At 44.7% G+C, this 16,394-nt stretch overlaps 1 protein-coding gene across 3 annotated transcripts in view; it reads right to left on the bottom strand.

Annotated features, from left to right (window-relative positions):
- Positions 1-538: 538 nt before the first annotated feature.
- MMS19 (MMS19 cytosolic iron-sulfur assembly component) overlaps positions 539-16,394 on the bottom strand; it is a 93,185-nt gene continuing 77,329 nt past the window's right edge. For all 3 annotated transcript variants that reach the window (XM_085864377.1, XM_085864378.1, XM_085864379.1), the window contains 4 exons: positions 15,599-15,763; positions 9,552-9,611; positions 4,190-4,290; positions 539-1,102 (listed from right to left, as the gene is read on the bottom strand). In XM_085864377.1, the coding sequence (XP_085720503.1) occupies positions 1,075-1,102; positions 4,190-4,290; positions 9,552-9,611; positions 15,599-15,763 (354 nt within the window). In that variant the 3' untranslated portion in view covers positions 539-1,074. The remainder of the gene's footprint in view (positions 1,103-4,189; positions 4,291-9,551; positions 9,612-15,598; positions 15,764-16,394) is intronic.

Raw genomic sequence — 16,394 nt, 5'->3', positions numbered from 1 at the left:
ATGACCATTTGAAAGGTATTCCATGTTGGTATCAAATATACCTGTTGGTTTCGATGATGGCACGTGTCATCGAGTCAGACGGCACCAAGAAAAACGAGTGCTCATATGGTATACGGTGTCTTGGGAACGAGGTTCGAATCTCGGCACATCCATCATGGAAGAGCGACGAATCGCCGAGAACGCGTCATCCAGAGACAAGTGATGGAGCTTCAGTAACCCATTTCGGCCTGGGTTCGAATCCTGACGCAGCTCTAAACTGTCATCTTGATGTTTCACAGGCAGGTCCCTTGGATTGATGTTAAACTGGACGTGTTCCACTGTGTCCTTCGTGAAGAGTAGGCGAGCCGTCGCCGGCACCGTCAACAAATTACACATTCCTGACCCTAATGACCAGCAGAGGTCATTGCATCAGTGGCACAGCCACACCCTCAGCCAATGATGCTACCTCACAGCCTTGTGCTGCACACAAAGAAAGAACGCATTTTGAATGTTTAAATGGAAATAAGAATTCCCTGGCATTCCATAAACACAAATGGTATTCTCTTTTTCATGTGTTTATTGTAATAGATCTCTGTGATCATCAGAAATGTGAAAATAAACAACCTCGTTCGCACAAACGCATTGCGAGTGGCTCCTTGTGGAGCGTGGACCTTTTTTAAACGAACGGAGTGGCCCCAGGTGGAGAATGTTTTCACGGCACGATTGTGGACGTGCGATTAACTTATTCTCAAGACGAGTCAAAGTCCCCATCAAAAGGACTCCTAGCGTGGTGATGGTGATCGACGCTGGGGTTTTGCACGACATTTTCAAATACATTGTGATTCTCAAAGGTCATCAAAAAAAAATTAACAAATACAATCACTCCGGTGTCGGATGGAACGCGTGCGCACACACACGCACAATTCCCTAGATCAAGGCTCACGAATTACAAATGCAACTAATTTATAATCTCGTGGAGCAAATGCTGTTTGCTTTGTGCAACCTTTGCGTAACCTGGACAGGAGTAATACCGGAGGCTGTGCATTTGATCAGAGCACTGACAATCGAGGAGGGCAGCAGGTACATGGATCGATGTCATCTTCCTGGTGACCCCAACAGGAACCTGGAAGAACGACCCACGTAATTATTATAAAAATAAATAAATAAAAATCTCCTTTATGAGAGACAGAGACAGAGAAACTATTCACGATTAGAGTACTAACTCGAAAAAGAAGAACATGCACAAATGAAGAACTCCAATGTAGATAACGGAAGAAGAATACCCTCATGATATTCATCGCATCAGAAAAAAGTGCAAATAATTAAATAAAAGTAAACAACTTGATTGTAAACGACGAGACAGGTTGCCAGATGCTAATGTTCCAACTTTAACCGCTAATGCCCCCGTCGATACGAGCGATCATCGTTCGCCATCCAATGACAGGATGAGGCCAATTTGTACAATCATTAATTTACAACAAATAATTCCAAAGAGTAGAAGGAATTAAGCAGAATAAGTCACCGATTACTGATTACGGTTAAAAGGGCGATTTCTAACACGACTGTGTTGATCGAGAATATAATCATTTTCACACAAGTCTTTCCAATTGTTACCATGGTGACAAGATTGTTCCCACGTGGAAACGATAAATTCACATTAAAAAAAAAACAAAAATTATTTTTGAAATGGACCTCCCTGATCACGACGTCACTGTCGTAACAATGGTAATCGCTTGTCATTCAGATGATACACGTGGCCAACTCAACACAGCTTCACTATGGCCAGATGCGTGAACATCAGTTTAAAGTTCGAAATGAGCTCATCTCCTCAGTAAGATACAAAGTGAACAAAGTTGGTGCTAACACACAGCCCTGCTTCACACCCTTCATACCTGTAAAAGGGGCCAACAGCTCATTGTTAATTTGGATGTGACCGTTCATATAGTACAGACAATGAATCAGCGACATTAGCTTGCCTGGACAAGTAAACCGACGCAAAGTTTGCCACAATAAAGATCGATTTAGACGATCAAAAGCCTTGGTAAAAAAATCAACAAAAGCAGCAAAGACACGAAGACTTTGCTTTCGACGTTTCTCCTGGATTTGACGCAGAGAAAAATCACATCAATGGTCGAACTCACTTAAGATTCTTTCGCTGAGAAGCGAGATGACCGTGTAAATTTGGCCAAAAATTTTTTTTTTTTTTGCAGCGGCCGATCATAGACCAATTCCACGACAGTTGCTTGGATTTGACTGGTCACCTTTTTGAAAACCGGAATAACATTTGCATTCTTGAAAATGCTTGGAAAACCCATGAACCCAGGAAGCGTCAAAGATGAATGGTGCAGTGGCGAGAACAGGACGTCGAGAATTGAATTCAAAACGCTCGTCGAGAAATGATCATGAGCTCTGAAAACAATGGAGAAAGGCTCTCGATCAAAATTCAAGACTCGTCTGTTAAAAACACCATTTTCAGCGAGGATAGGACAGATTGATGAGTTGTTGGATTTCAATTGCATTGTTTTGCCACCGCAGATTTTTTTTTATATTTTTTTGCAAAACGAGTGGAGTGATGAAGGTTTTTTTTATTTTTGTGCCACACGCAAGTCATGAGTAAGAGTTCTTTGACGCGCCTCATTACGAGTTTTGAATTTCCGACTCGTTATCATCGATTCAGTCTTGATTTCTCTTTTTACTCTCTTGCCACATCCAGAACAACCTTTTTTTCAAAATGTCACAGTTTGACCAAATGTCAGTATTGTTGGAAATGTTGATGGACTGATAATAATTGATCAAAGTTTAAAAAAAAAAAAAAATTGAAAATTATCTCAGTGGAACATTAAAAAAAACATATTTTGTACATTAAATGAAGGTAGAGTTTTGTTTCGAGCAAATTGACGCTGACAGATTGTCCAAGAAGCAACGCAACGTAAAAGAGAGAGTGGTCGGTGTTGCGGTTGGCGCCCCTCGTGACGTGCACAGAGCACACAATCACGCGAGTCACATTTTCTAGTAATTAAATCATCGATCGCGTGCCATTGTTTCGATCTCGCATGCTGACAACGACCCCGATTCACGACCGACACTCGAAATAAAATCACAAATTACGAGTTGATGTCTGGAGCATTTTGAAAGCAAAAGACCACCATTCAAATTGACCAAACCCGAACCGTGCCGACCAAGCACACCATGGTAAAGTGGTTATATATTGGGTGAGGAACACCTCAAAACCACTGTCCTTCACAGATAAAGGTGGTTACCGGTGATTTAAACTTTTTTCCATGAACGTGCACAAAACAAACAGCAATCCAAGGTTCCCAGAGGAGTTCTTATAAAAAATCACCATCGAGGTGAGAACATTAGCACAAATCAGTGTACTTGTGACATCAATGGGCAAATCGATGGAAAATAGGATTTGAACCACAGATCCTGACATCACGAGCTCAGTGCTCAGATGGGAACATCAAACAAGTCCATTAATTACAGCGCGTGCGCTGTATACAATTGCACCGAGTTTGAAATGTCCCCGGTGTCTACCACGTCTCCGGTGTCCCCCCCCCTCCCCCACGTGCCTGTGACAGCCAATGAGGGCCGTCCGGTAGATGCAGTGTGTAACCTAGACCGAAATGGCGACAATTGACGGAAGTACCCGATTATTTCAATGGAAATTTGTGAAACTAACGTGTTATATATGTGAAAACCATTGAATTTATTGCTTGACGGAAAAAAAAAGCAAGAAACGCGCCCCTCTCATGTACGAACGACCGAAAGACGTCATTTCCGCCCACCATCGCATTTCGCGCCGAAAGACGTCATTTCCGCCCACCATCGCATTTTGCGCCAAAGACGTCATTTCCGCCCACCATCGCATTTCGCGCCGATCGCCGAACGCTAAGTTCTTATTTTACATCATTCTTTTGCGGCTTCCTGCCACGCTGTATCGAACGATTTCATTCCTTCTGTTATATATAAAGGTGCTTAACACAATAATAACAAGATTTTTACATTTCAAATATTAAGTACGCTTTTTAATTGTTTTTAAACTGAAAAGGCATAAATTGCATATTTTAACATTAGTGTACTCATTTGCTTCACCACACGCGCTGTATTGAAGGATTTCACTTGTTTTTCTCCAATTCGACCTCAAAAGGAGGAAGAGGCCGGATCAGAACAAGAGGTCGTTAGTCATTTAGCGTGCCGGGTCTCTCACCACCGTCCTCGTGCTTCAATCGCCTCGCGTCGAACCAACCGCTTCTTGTCATCGAGAGCGGCGGCGAGGGCATGCTGAACGATCATCCAGTGCGGTAACAGCTGAAACACACATGGTCAATCGCAGTATGTGCTTACACTCGGGACGTACCAACAATCAAGGATAATTACTAATCATGAAAGATACAAAACTTCTATTGAGAGTTTCATAATTTAGTTCAAACCCAGATCAACAGTTTCCACACAAGAATAAAATAAAATAAAATAACGAGAAGATATAATTTGATGTGAATGTGTCAATGGAGATTGCTCCACTCGATGGAGAATTAAAGGTCCCTTGTGGGAGAGAAAGAGAAGAGACGAGTAGAAGAGAGACATCAGATGCTTCAACCTCGAGCCATGCTCTGCAAAATGATTTGCAAAGGGCACCTGACCTTTGACTTCTTCAATCTAAAATTGAATCGTTCCATCTCTGGATTCGTCCAGAAGTGTCAACTATAGTTGAATGCTCTTGAATGGTTCATAAGCTATTGCAGTAACACAGACTTTGAATTAATGGACACGACCTTAGGCCTTTGAACCCAAAACTAAATCAGTTTATCTTTGTATTGCAGTTCATAGTGAAACCAAATTTGGTCAAAATCCGGTTCACAAGTTATTGTGGTAATGAAAATCTGCTACGATCAACGAAACAGTCACATGACATTTGACCACAAAATCGAATCAGTTCATCTTGACCTCATAATATATCTTTGTACTCAGTTCGGTAAACATCCCTTCAGCGGTTCACAAGTTATCATGGTAACAAATCCTGGTGAGGAAGGACAGAAAACCCAAAAAACATAATGCCGTGGGAAGCGGAAGCACAGAAATAACTCGGACACTCGGTCTAGCGCATACCTCCGCCACGTAATGCCTGATCCACGAGAACATATCGGGCCCAATACATGTTTTAAATATCATGTTATACAGAACTAGATCGTTTCTGGCCCCATCTCTCAATGGTGAAGAATCACTTTAAAAATTCTACTATCCTTATCGGGATCTTCACCAAAATCTAATCAGTTTGTCCTTGTCACACACCCAACCTGCCCACAAAGTTTAATCTGAATCCGTCCACAACTTTTTGAGATATCCTGTACAGACAAACAAACAAACAAGAAAAAGAGGTCATGCAGAGCACAATACTTACATAATAGACCACCCCCCCCACCTCCAAAGGTTGCCATGGATACAAATTTCCCATTTCATTAATATTAAAATGGACAATCTTAATCAAACCTTCGGTCAGTCGGATGAAAATGGATTTTTCAGATTGAAATGGGAAATTTTAGAAGTTTGACCTTGAGTTGACCTTTGACCTCAAAAATAGTTGGTTTCCAAATTCAGTGATGCACTATGCAATTGCTGTTTAATTTTCAACTTCATCGGATGTAAATTGACGATTTTTCAGTTATGCATTTCAACAAAATGGACATTATCAAAGCTTCTCGACTTGCACTCTTCAGGATAAAAACCGCAAGCAGATGAAGAAGAAGCAACAAATTCTCGTTTATCAAGTTACAATGTAATGTCCTCAACGTTGATTGGTTGAGAGAAAGAAAGGACGAGGTTACCCAAATGGTAGAACCACAGAGCATCATGATTAATGAGGAGGTGGAAATGAACCATCACGAATAATGATTAGGCAGAGATGAATCATCAAGTGCCAGCGGAAACGTAATGCTAATTACCTGTGGGCTATTTGGGGGGAGGGGTGGTTTTCATGATGACTCAATTGACTGTCGTCGAGTTGTCACACAGTCAAACCATCATAGTCAAAATAGACATAAAGTTCAGACAAATTATTTCTGTCTACAAAGTGTGGGATTGGTTGACCTGATGATTGTGGCCTCCATTGCACAAATGTGAGCTAAACTGCGTCCTCTACTCAGGATTTTAAACCAGCCGAAACGATGTTGCTCTGCACACTGAGGATTATTCAGTAAATGGTAACCAATTGTAGAGGCACAGGGAATAGTTGTCGTACTTTGTACATTCTTACAAGCTCGAGTTGGTTGTCGGTACGTGGATTACATCTTAGCTGTTTTTGAGTCAACCTCAGCATGTAAAGTCTTCTTGGCATACTATACCTAACCTCTCTCCAGCCAACCCTTGAGTTCACTTTGGAGATGGAACTCTCCGGCGTACTTCCCTTCTTGGACGTCTTAGTTGAGAAATCGGCCAACGTTTATAAAACCACAGTCGACCGTAAGTCTACTTTTACCGGACAGTGTACTTGGTGGGACTCTTACAGTTCCTCAAGATACAAGATTGGATTGATTGGTATCTTGGTCAATAGAGCAAGAAAGATCGACTCCACAGATAAACTCCATGCTGAAATTGAGACCATTGAGACCATCGAGACGATTCTTCTTGAGAATGGGTATCCTGAACAGATCATCAATAGGTGTACATACGAGGTCCGTCTAAAAAGTAACGGGACTGACTTCACAGAAATTTTATTCCAAAAAATATATTGAAATCGCAGCTTGTCCCCTTTAAAATAGTTACCCTCCAGTCTCACACACTTGTCCATCCTCTTCTTTCACGCTTCGATGCACCCCGGAAGGCTTCTTCTGGAATCCTCCGGAGCTCCATCGTCACGGCCCTTTTGATGGCCTCCACATCAGGAAATCGGGTCCCCTTGATCACCCCCTTGAGCTTGGGGAATAGGAAAAAATCACAAGGGGCCAAGTCTGGGGAATACGGGGGTTGCTCCAGAGTTGGCACGTTCCTCTCCGCCAGAAACTGTCAGATGCTCAGGACATGTGAGCAGGGGCGTTGTCATGGTGGAGCACCCAGGCGTTGTTCTCCCACAGATCCCTCCCTTTGTCCCGGACTGATCTCATAAGGCGCCGGAGGATCTCCTTGTACACGTATTGATTCACTGTTTGACCCTGTGGTAGAAACTCGAAGTGGATGATGCCCTTGATGTCAAAAAACGTGATGAGCATCACTTTGACCTTCGACATCCTTGCTTTCTTTGGTCTTGGTGATGCCGGACTTTTCCACTGACAACTCTGCCGTTTGGTCTTGGGATCGTATTCGAATATCCACGATTCATCGCCAGTATTGACTCTCCCGAGCAGGTTTGGATCGTCCTCGAGGCGCTCGATAATGTCCTGACGGACAGTGACTCTGCTGTTTCTGGTCCTCAGACAACAGCTTGGGGACCATCTTTGCACACACCTTGTGCATTTCGATATTTTCAGTGATGATGCTCTAGACAGTGTCCTTGTTGATGGAAAGTTCCTCAGCAATCATCCGCACCATGAGTCGACGATCTGCGTGCACCATCTGCTTCACACGCTCAATGTTGTTTGCCGTTCTGCTCGTTGATGGTTTTCCAGACCGCGGATCGTCTTCAACCTCCTCCCGCCCCCCTTTGAACCGCTTGTGCCACTCTTCCCCGTAGACTTGCTGCAGCATAGCGAAGGATTCCGAAGGTGTTTTGCCAAGCTCGGCAAGAAACTTCAGATTGGTTCTCTGCTCACGACTCGTAGCACGACGACTCAGACTAGCCAACATGTAAAGCACGACCTTTAAAAAATCACACAATGAGCGCAGTCAACCATCACCAATCATATATATTGCTGGAATGTTGCAAAAGACTGTGATGCAACCCGTTCATTCAAGTTGTGCAAGTGGAGCACACAGCAGGCTCAGCCCCGTTACTTTTTAGACGGACCTTATATATATACACACACACAAATTCCTGAACACACCAAAGAATCCTATAATTAATCGGACCTGGTAAATGTCAGATATACCTACGTCTGTCTACCTTGGAAAGGCAAAGTTCCTCAACTTTTTGAAAACCAGATCAAGCAGACAGTGTCCCATTGTTACGATGCTGTTCGACCACGAGTGATTTTCACAACCCACTGGTTGCTTCCATCAGTCCAAAAAGATGTTCGGCCCGCCTCTCATACAAGTAAGATTATTTACAAATTTCACTGCCAGTGTGATGTTGGGTATGTGGGCCGCACACCTGTGAGATTGAAGGATTGTATTGAACAACACGTCACTTTGGGGACCAAACAGGGTCAGTCATCCGAACACAGACAACCAACTCGGGCTTGTAAGAATGTACATCGTACGACGATTCCCTGTGCCTCTGCAATTGGTTAACATTTACTGAATAATCCTCATGTGTGCAGAGCAATATCGTATCGGCTGGTTTAAAATCCAGAGTAGAGGACGCAGTTTAGCTCACCTTCGTGCAATGGAGGCCACATTCATCAGGTCAACCAATTAGATTCTTCGTGGACAGAAATAATTTGTCCGAACTTCATATCTGTGATGAATATGATGGCTTGACTGTGTGACAAGTGTACTGCAGTCAACATTGAGTCATCATGAAAACCACCACTCCCCCCCTCCCCCAAATAGCCCTCAGCTAATTAGCATTATGTTTCCGCCTACTCATTATTCATGATGCCCGATGGTTCTCCCAATCCGGTAATCCTGTCCTTTCCCTCAACCAATCAACGTTGAGGACATTACATTGTAACTTTATAAACGAGAGTTTGGTGCTTCTTCTTCATCTACTTGCGGTTTTATCCCGAGGAGTACAAGTCGATAAGCTTTGATAATGCCTATTTTATTGAAATGCAGATAGAAATCTTGTTGTACTAATAAAATGTTTGATTTTTCATTTGAAAATTGATGACTTTAGATGTTTGCCCTCGAGTTGACCTTTGACCTTTTGATATCAAAAAATAGTTGGTTTCCCAATTCAGTGCTGCAATATGCAAATCCTGTTCAACTTTCAATTCAATCCGATGAAAAATGACGATTTTAGAGATTTGACCTCAAGATGACCTTTGACCTCAATCAATAGGCTTTTCAGTTGAGACTACCTCCACAATTTGGTAGTTTCATGACGATCGGTTTTGAAATGTGACCTGTAGGCGATTAACAGACGGACGGACAGACAGACAGAGAGGGGTGAAAACATAACCTCCTTCACCTTCGCTGGTGCAGGTAAAAATATCAAGTTTACCTGGGTGGAGAAAGTTCTCCATCCAAGATCAGCAGTTCCAAATCTCCATGATCTCCACCCCCAAGTTGAAATGCAATTTTAAAAATTCCAAACAGATGCCCTATCAGGGGAGATGCATCACTCATCATGCAAAGGGCCATTAAGCTGACTGTCCACTATGCTTGCATTACCTTGGATAAAGGATCCCATTGTAGCCTATAGATCAGGCTCTAGTACACTTGATGAACAATTTATCATACATTAGGACCACTTTAATCGATGGATCGAAAACCAAATACAAGGCAAGACAAAAGGTGAGAAGTGCAGGTGGACCTACCAAGTATGGTGGAAAGCAAGTGATGGCAGCGAGGCACTTTAGAGCTGCAATTCGCACACTCTGTGGAGGCACGCACACACATTTTCCTTGACCTCTTTACCCATCACAGCACTTACTGCATGACCTGTTAGCCACACGAACACTGTCTCTGCCCTGCTGATCCCAAATTAAGAGGTTTGCAGTGAGGAATAATAATTTTAATGAAAAGAGCATACTGACCCTATGACATGACACAGACATGACGTCAGTGTCATGTCACAGGATCAGCGTGCTCTTTTTATATGAAAATAAAAATAGGACCACGTATCCTGAAGCTCACCTCAATCAGGAGTGACAGTTACTCAACCCCCCCCTCCCCCCCATGTAGACCCCTTGAATGAGCGCAGATTTTTATACGGTCAATATACTTCGTTGATATACAGGCGATGAGGGATGAGCAGGACGATGAGGAGACAAAGACAGGCAGGTCGACGAACGGGCAAGGCAGACGATGGGGAGACGAAGCAATAGGCAGATGTACAGCACAATGTGAAGACAACAGGCAGGACAACCTCCTCTTCTCAGACTAGACTCCCCTCAATATTTGTTCTCCACAGAACGAACTCCAATGTCCTCCCTCTCATTCTTCTCAGACAAAAGCTACTCGATCAGGCTCCTCCCTCTTCTCTTGATGCAACGCTCCGCCCATCCGAGGCAATCCATAGCTTCATTCCGTCTTTGGCCAAGTCTCCCAGCACCCCCCGGTGGAGGTTTCCAAAGAGGTTTTACACACAATTTCCTCAACCATAATCCCTGAATAATTTTTACCACCACCACCCCTTTTATGGCACACATTCAAACAAGACAATTATTCAGCTAATGTTTCCCGACTTGTACATCGAGATGGCTAACGTCTCCTACACAGACCATGCTACTCTATACATTCCTATCTGCTCCATGGTGATATCTCACCCCCCCCAACACACACACACACACACACACACACACACACACACACACACACACACACACACACACACACACACACACACACACACACACACACACACACACACACACACACAATGTGCCGGGGTATCGTGTTCTATAAACTCTCCAGTTAATTTATGGATTACGTTTGATCAGTCTTTTCCCAACAATTTTGTGTAATGAACTCCAGAGCATAACCAGACTGTTCATGTAAATTTTATCTCTCTCAAATGTATTCATCCTTCATTTATTCTGTTAAGACAAAGTGTTAGTCAATAATAACTACAATAAATTCAACAATATGGATACATATCTGTACTAATAAATGTCAATGCGTGTGTGTGTGTGTTTCCTTCATAACCCCAAAACCATAAAACCTATCAGTCTGAAACTTTGCATGCATGCCAAGAAAACTCCAAGGAAATGCAAAAGTGAAAATTGGTTGTTTGGATTAATTAAAACGCCCCTTTTGAAGATAATCAACGGCCTTATTTAATTCTATCCTTCATCAGGCGATCCTCGGCCAGGTCGCTCTCTGGTGCCTAAAGGTGTTTCCTGGGTAACCTCGCTGGGGTCTGAAGCCACCATGTTTTTTTGCCTGGTCAACCATGCCTTGTCTTGGGACAGGCTGCAACGATTTCACAACGATAAAGTTATTTTTCCCACTTTCCTCACTCATATCGAATGCCGATTCATCATAGCCACGAATCGCTGTATACATCGCTTTTGTAATTACTATAAGTTTTCAAATTTGGAGTTTGGAGCGATTTCATGCAAGATGTGATACGATTTTCCACGATCTACTCTCACGGACTAATTAATGTATATCATCGAAATATTATTTCGGTTTTGAGGATTGGATATCGTCCGGACTAAATGAGTGTCTAAATCTGTTGTGAAATCTGATAATTTAATGAAATAACGAGTCTTACAACTAAGTCGATATACCGATTTAATTTAAGCAAACAAGGCTATGTTCCCTCCTCCATAGATACACAAGAAATTGTGAAATTTCCAAAGCATTAAACTTATCTTTTTCTACTGTTTGGAGAATTATATTGAGTGAACAAATGATTTAGGAACGTGCCAAAATTAACCAGCTTCATTGAGCTATATGATTTAATGCACTCACTGCGAGACCTCACAACCTGTTCTCCAGAGGGAATGCCTATCCATAGCGTTTGCCAGATCTGTGTCTATATTTTCGGAAGTTTCGCGAGATGCTCTACAGGGATTCAAAGCAAATCTGGTAAAAAAAAAAAAAAAACCGGACGTAAAAAAAAAAAAAAGTTATAACGTTTTTGTGGACCCCAAACCGATGTACCATGTGGTGCGTGCACAGACGAGCAGGCAAGATGGCGGATTATCAGCGATGTTTATTTTTTCATGGGCGATTGAACTTTGTGACGTCTCCAGGGTTGTTCTGCATTTATGCTGCAACTCTTTTATGGATAAAGTCAGTATTTGAATGAATTAATTTTATTTCATTAACTGCTGCGTGTGCGGTGAAGACTGGCTTTAAAGTTAAAGAGATCCTATATAATATGCAGTGATAGCCTGGCCAACCATTCCTTATCAACCATTTTATTGGAGTGCTTGCATGAGTGCTTAAGCCACTTGCCGATGGACTTCCAGTCAATCGCGCATCCATGCTACGTTCTTCTGAGCGAATAGTTCACTCACTGCGGACGCTTTTGCCCACGACATTCATTCAGAGCGCGTGGTCCGTGCTCCGTCGCCCCGAGCGCGTGGTCCGTGCTCCGTCGCCCCGAGCGCGTGGTCCGTGCTCCGTCGCCCCGAGCGCGTGGTCCGTGCTCCGTCGCCCCGAGCGCGTGGTCCGTGCTCCGTCGCCCCGAGCGCGTGGTCCGTGCTCCGTCGCCCCGAGCGCGTGGTCCGTGCTCCGTCGCCCCGAGCGCGTGGTCCGTGCTCCGTCGCCCCGAGCGCGTGGTCCGTGCTCCGTCGCCCCGAGCGCGTGGTCCGTGCTCCGTCGCCCCGAGCGCGTGGTCCGTGCTCCGTCGCCCCGAGCGCGTGGTCCGTGCTCCGTCGCCCCGAGCGCGTGGTCCGTGCTCCGTCGCCCCGAGCGCGTGGTCCGTGCTCCGTCCCCCGAGCGCGTGGTCCGTGCTCCGTCACCCCGAGCGCGTGGTCCGTGCTCCGTCACCCCGAGCGCGTGGTCCGTGCTCCGTCACCCCGAGCGCGTGGTCCGTGCTCCGTCACCCCGAGCGCGTGGTCCGTGCTCCGTTGCCCCGAGCGCGTGGTCCGTGCTCCGTCGCCCCGAGCGAGTTGTTGTGAAATAACACCCGATTTCCAAGCCGTTTGCTGTATCAACGTGTTTTCTAAATTACTGAGGGGAATATTATTTTCTAGTCGTCACATTCAGCTGTTTATAAAGATTAATGTTTGTGAACATCTCCCTCAAAGGTCTATATAAATGTAACGTTGTTTTTCGGTGAAAGCTACTTAAGGTTTCTGGGTTGGATACAGTACATACCGTAGTTGGTAATCACACTGACTCCAACCTGCCGATTCCCGAAAAATTGCCGATATCGGCCAAGCGTGTGTGTGTGTGTGTGTGTGTGTGTGTGTGTGTATGTGTGTGTGTGTGTGTATTGTTCATGAAGTATAACATATTCTCTCTGCAAAGTCCCCTACCCCCACCTCTCTCTCTTTGTCCCATCCTTGCTCTATCCCCTTCCATTACAGTGCAGCACCCTCCTCCCACATCTGTCCTCTCCTCTCCTCTTCTCTTCCTCTCTCCAGACGGTGTTTATATCTGGATGAGAGTTTGTCTCTGGACCGTGTTTATTGTATGATCGGTAGAGAATGGATTTCAGACATTATTTTGTTTCCATCTTCACCATCATTCTATGCAGAATCATTTTGACGAGACGGTATGAATCGTAATTTACACTCCACCGCATGTCTGCCTTCCCTTCCTTTCACCTTCCCCTGTCTTCCCTTCCCCCTCCCTCCTCTCTCTTTTCCCCTCCACCTCTTCACTCTCCCTGCTCTCTCTCCCCTACCCCTCTGTCCCTTTTCCCCCCTTCTTTCTCTCCCTCCCCCCCTTTAACATTACCGTCAGTGAAGCGACGGTTGGTATTTGCTAGTCTTCAATATAATGACAAATTTGTGCTTGAAATCGTGATCAGAAAGATTGGCATTGATCTAAGTGGACTCGAACTCTTACACTCCATGATAGTAAGATTCCTCGTTTTCCTCCTCATGTATAAATACCCCCTCCCACACCCACACCCACACCCACCAGTCTTCCACCCTCCATATTTTGGAGTGTCAAGCTCGTAGCATGGTCGGAAAACGTCAGTAGTTGTCTAAAACTCATAGAAGACCTCTTACGACAGCGAATCAAAAGGTTATTTTCCCTTTACACCCACAAACATGACTTGTATTCCAACTTGCCTTCCCACACCTTTGATAAACATGTGCGACTGGCTCGAAGCTGCATGGAAAAGGTTTTTTTTTACTGATGCAGGACCATTTCTTCATAGTTCGGGTGTGGGGCAAGACTCCCAATAATAATTATTTTGTTGTAGATTCTGGAGACTCCTGGGGTAGCAAATACCAAAACATAAAAACCCAAGCATAGTTATTCTGTAGTATATTGTGTTCACTAACTTGGGAATCCAGCATCCAGTATGGGAAGGGAAAATGCGTTGGGTTTGTCGTAGCATTCCCCCATTGCCATTCTTCAGCTATCTCTCCCAGCTCCATCTCAAGCACGTATCCAAACACACGTTACACCACACCACACCACAAATTCACAAACTCCACAAGGACTGAGTGTTCGCTGTTGCACAGCTGGAGGGTGGGAAACGACAATGCAGTAATAGCGCCGCCCAACCCTTGGCACCCGCCCCATCGCGGGACCCCCGCCCCGCCAAACTTCGAGCAACCAATGTGCTTCACCAGTTCGCACAGCCCACCATTGGAGAAAGTTGGATCGAGAGACATGCGGGTGTGGTGGAAGGACATTTGCGTCTATAAAGGTCAGAACGAAGCTGCATCTGGGAACTGGGAGACCGAGTTGGGTGGAGCCTGGAGAGAAAGCTGGTGCCTGGAGGGAACGATGAAGCCCGGACGGTAAGCAACAGTGAACGAGAAACCAGTCCGAGTCAGAAAGGCCGATCCAGTGAAAGCTCCTGGGCGCAGTTGTCAAACACACCGACTCACATAGACCTTCTTCTTACTATCCCTGTCTCATAGCTTTGGATGCAAAGAGCAATCAACAAAAGCACCAACTGTCCTTTTTCGGGCTAACTGACATTCACACCTGACACTTCTCAACTAACACCCACGCATTCACCCTCGACACCTCTCAAAGCACACAAATCACCCCCACCCTCTCCATCTTCTTCACTCCTTTGTCTATCTTCTTACCTCTCTTTTTTTCCTGGCATGAAAGTGGTGTTCATGGATCTGTCACAAGTTGACTGAGTAAGGGGATTCTGTGCTTAGAACAAGGATTTCTCTCTGTGACACTGCTTGTACTGTACATATGTGCCTTCTGTTAAATGACCCTTTTTCAAATTGCCAGATTGTATTGATTGGACATAGTGTGTTGCAAAACAGGGAGTTCTCCCCCGCTGTTCCGTTATGGGTAGTCGGTAGCCAACGTGTCCACCCCTACAGTTACGCTCGGCCATATCTTGATCTCGGTGGTGCATTGGAAGCACAGCTCCCCATCTGGGATGTTTAATTTGCCGGGAAAGTAAAGTGGGATTATCTTTGGATGAGTCTCAGATCGCGTCTGCAATTACTTAGCAACTCGTCACGCCGCGGAGTTGTCCGCGGTACGGCGGCTTCAGGACCATCGGGTAATCCATCGGAAGAGCTCCCCTTATCATCCACCCCGAGGCGGATCCCTAACAATATTATCACACGAGAAAGCAATTTGGACACAATAAGAACAACAAAAAAAGTTCCATGGAATTCAACTGGTTTGTTACGGCATCATAGGGTCAGGAATCAAAATGCAGTGCCAACCAAGCGACAAATTTGTACATTTCTGTTGTACCTGGCACATTGGACTTGGTGTTAGGAAAAGACAGCTTGGTGGTACTTACCATGCTTGGGCTCCGTGTCAGAGGTAGTAGGCAAGTAAGGAAAGAAGCCACCTGCGGTTCCAAAGGCTTCGGAGAATGTTCTAGAGCCACAAGCAACAAGGCCACAGCCGCGGCCTGCACCGCCACGTGCGGTTCGGCCATCCAGCTGAGCAAGTGCGGTGAGAGCTGCCAGGTATGGGGAGATCGGGACAAATTGAAATAAGTCTTTGGATGCATTGAAACATATTCCACGATTTTCACCAAAATAAATTATTTCTCATCACATTTAATTGCTACACAATATGCTACCGACTAAAGATTCCTTCTTCAGGAGCTCAGTGTTGCCTTCATCAGCAGCAAATTTCAAAGTCTGGAAAACCATTGAAGCGTCTGTGAAGTCTTCACGAGCCGTGCCTCTTAAACCATCTGTAGAATCATTTACACGATCCGACCATAAATCAGAGACAAACATGAATTTATTACCTCCACCACCGAAGGTGGACAGAGGTTATGTTTTCATGTCTGTCTGTCTGTCTGTCTGTCTGTCTGTCTGTCTGTCTGTCTGTCTGTCTGTGAACACGATATCTCAAAAGGTTATGGACGGATCCGGACGAAACTTGGTGGACGGGTGGGGTTTGTGACAAGGCCAAATTGATTCAATTTTGGTGACGATCTGGATACGAGAGTTTTATCAACTTTTTAAAGGGATTCTTCACCACTGAGAGATGGGGACAAAAACAATATACAGTAAATCCTCAAATATCATGGGGGTTACATTTATGGAAAATGCCACGATTGTTAAAATTGCAATAGTGAA

Source organism: Eptatretus burgeri, chromosome 18 (genome assembly GCF_056783735.1).
Source record: "Eptatretus burgeri isolate ZD-2024b chromosome 18, Ebu_testis_v1, whole genome shotgun sequence".
Classification (NCBI taxonomy): Eukaryota; Metazoa; Chordata; class Myxini; order Myxiniformes; family Myxinidae; genus Eptatretus; species Eptatretus burgeri.
The sequence above is the reverse complement of the archived record's forward strand: the minus strand, read 5'-3'. Positions and strand labels throughout refer to the sequence as shown.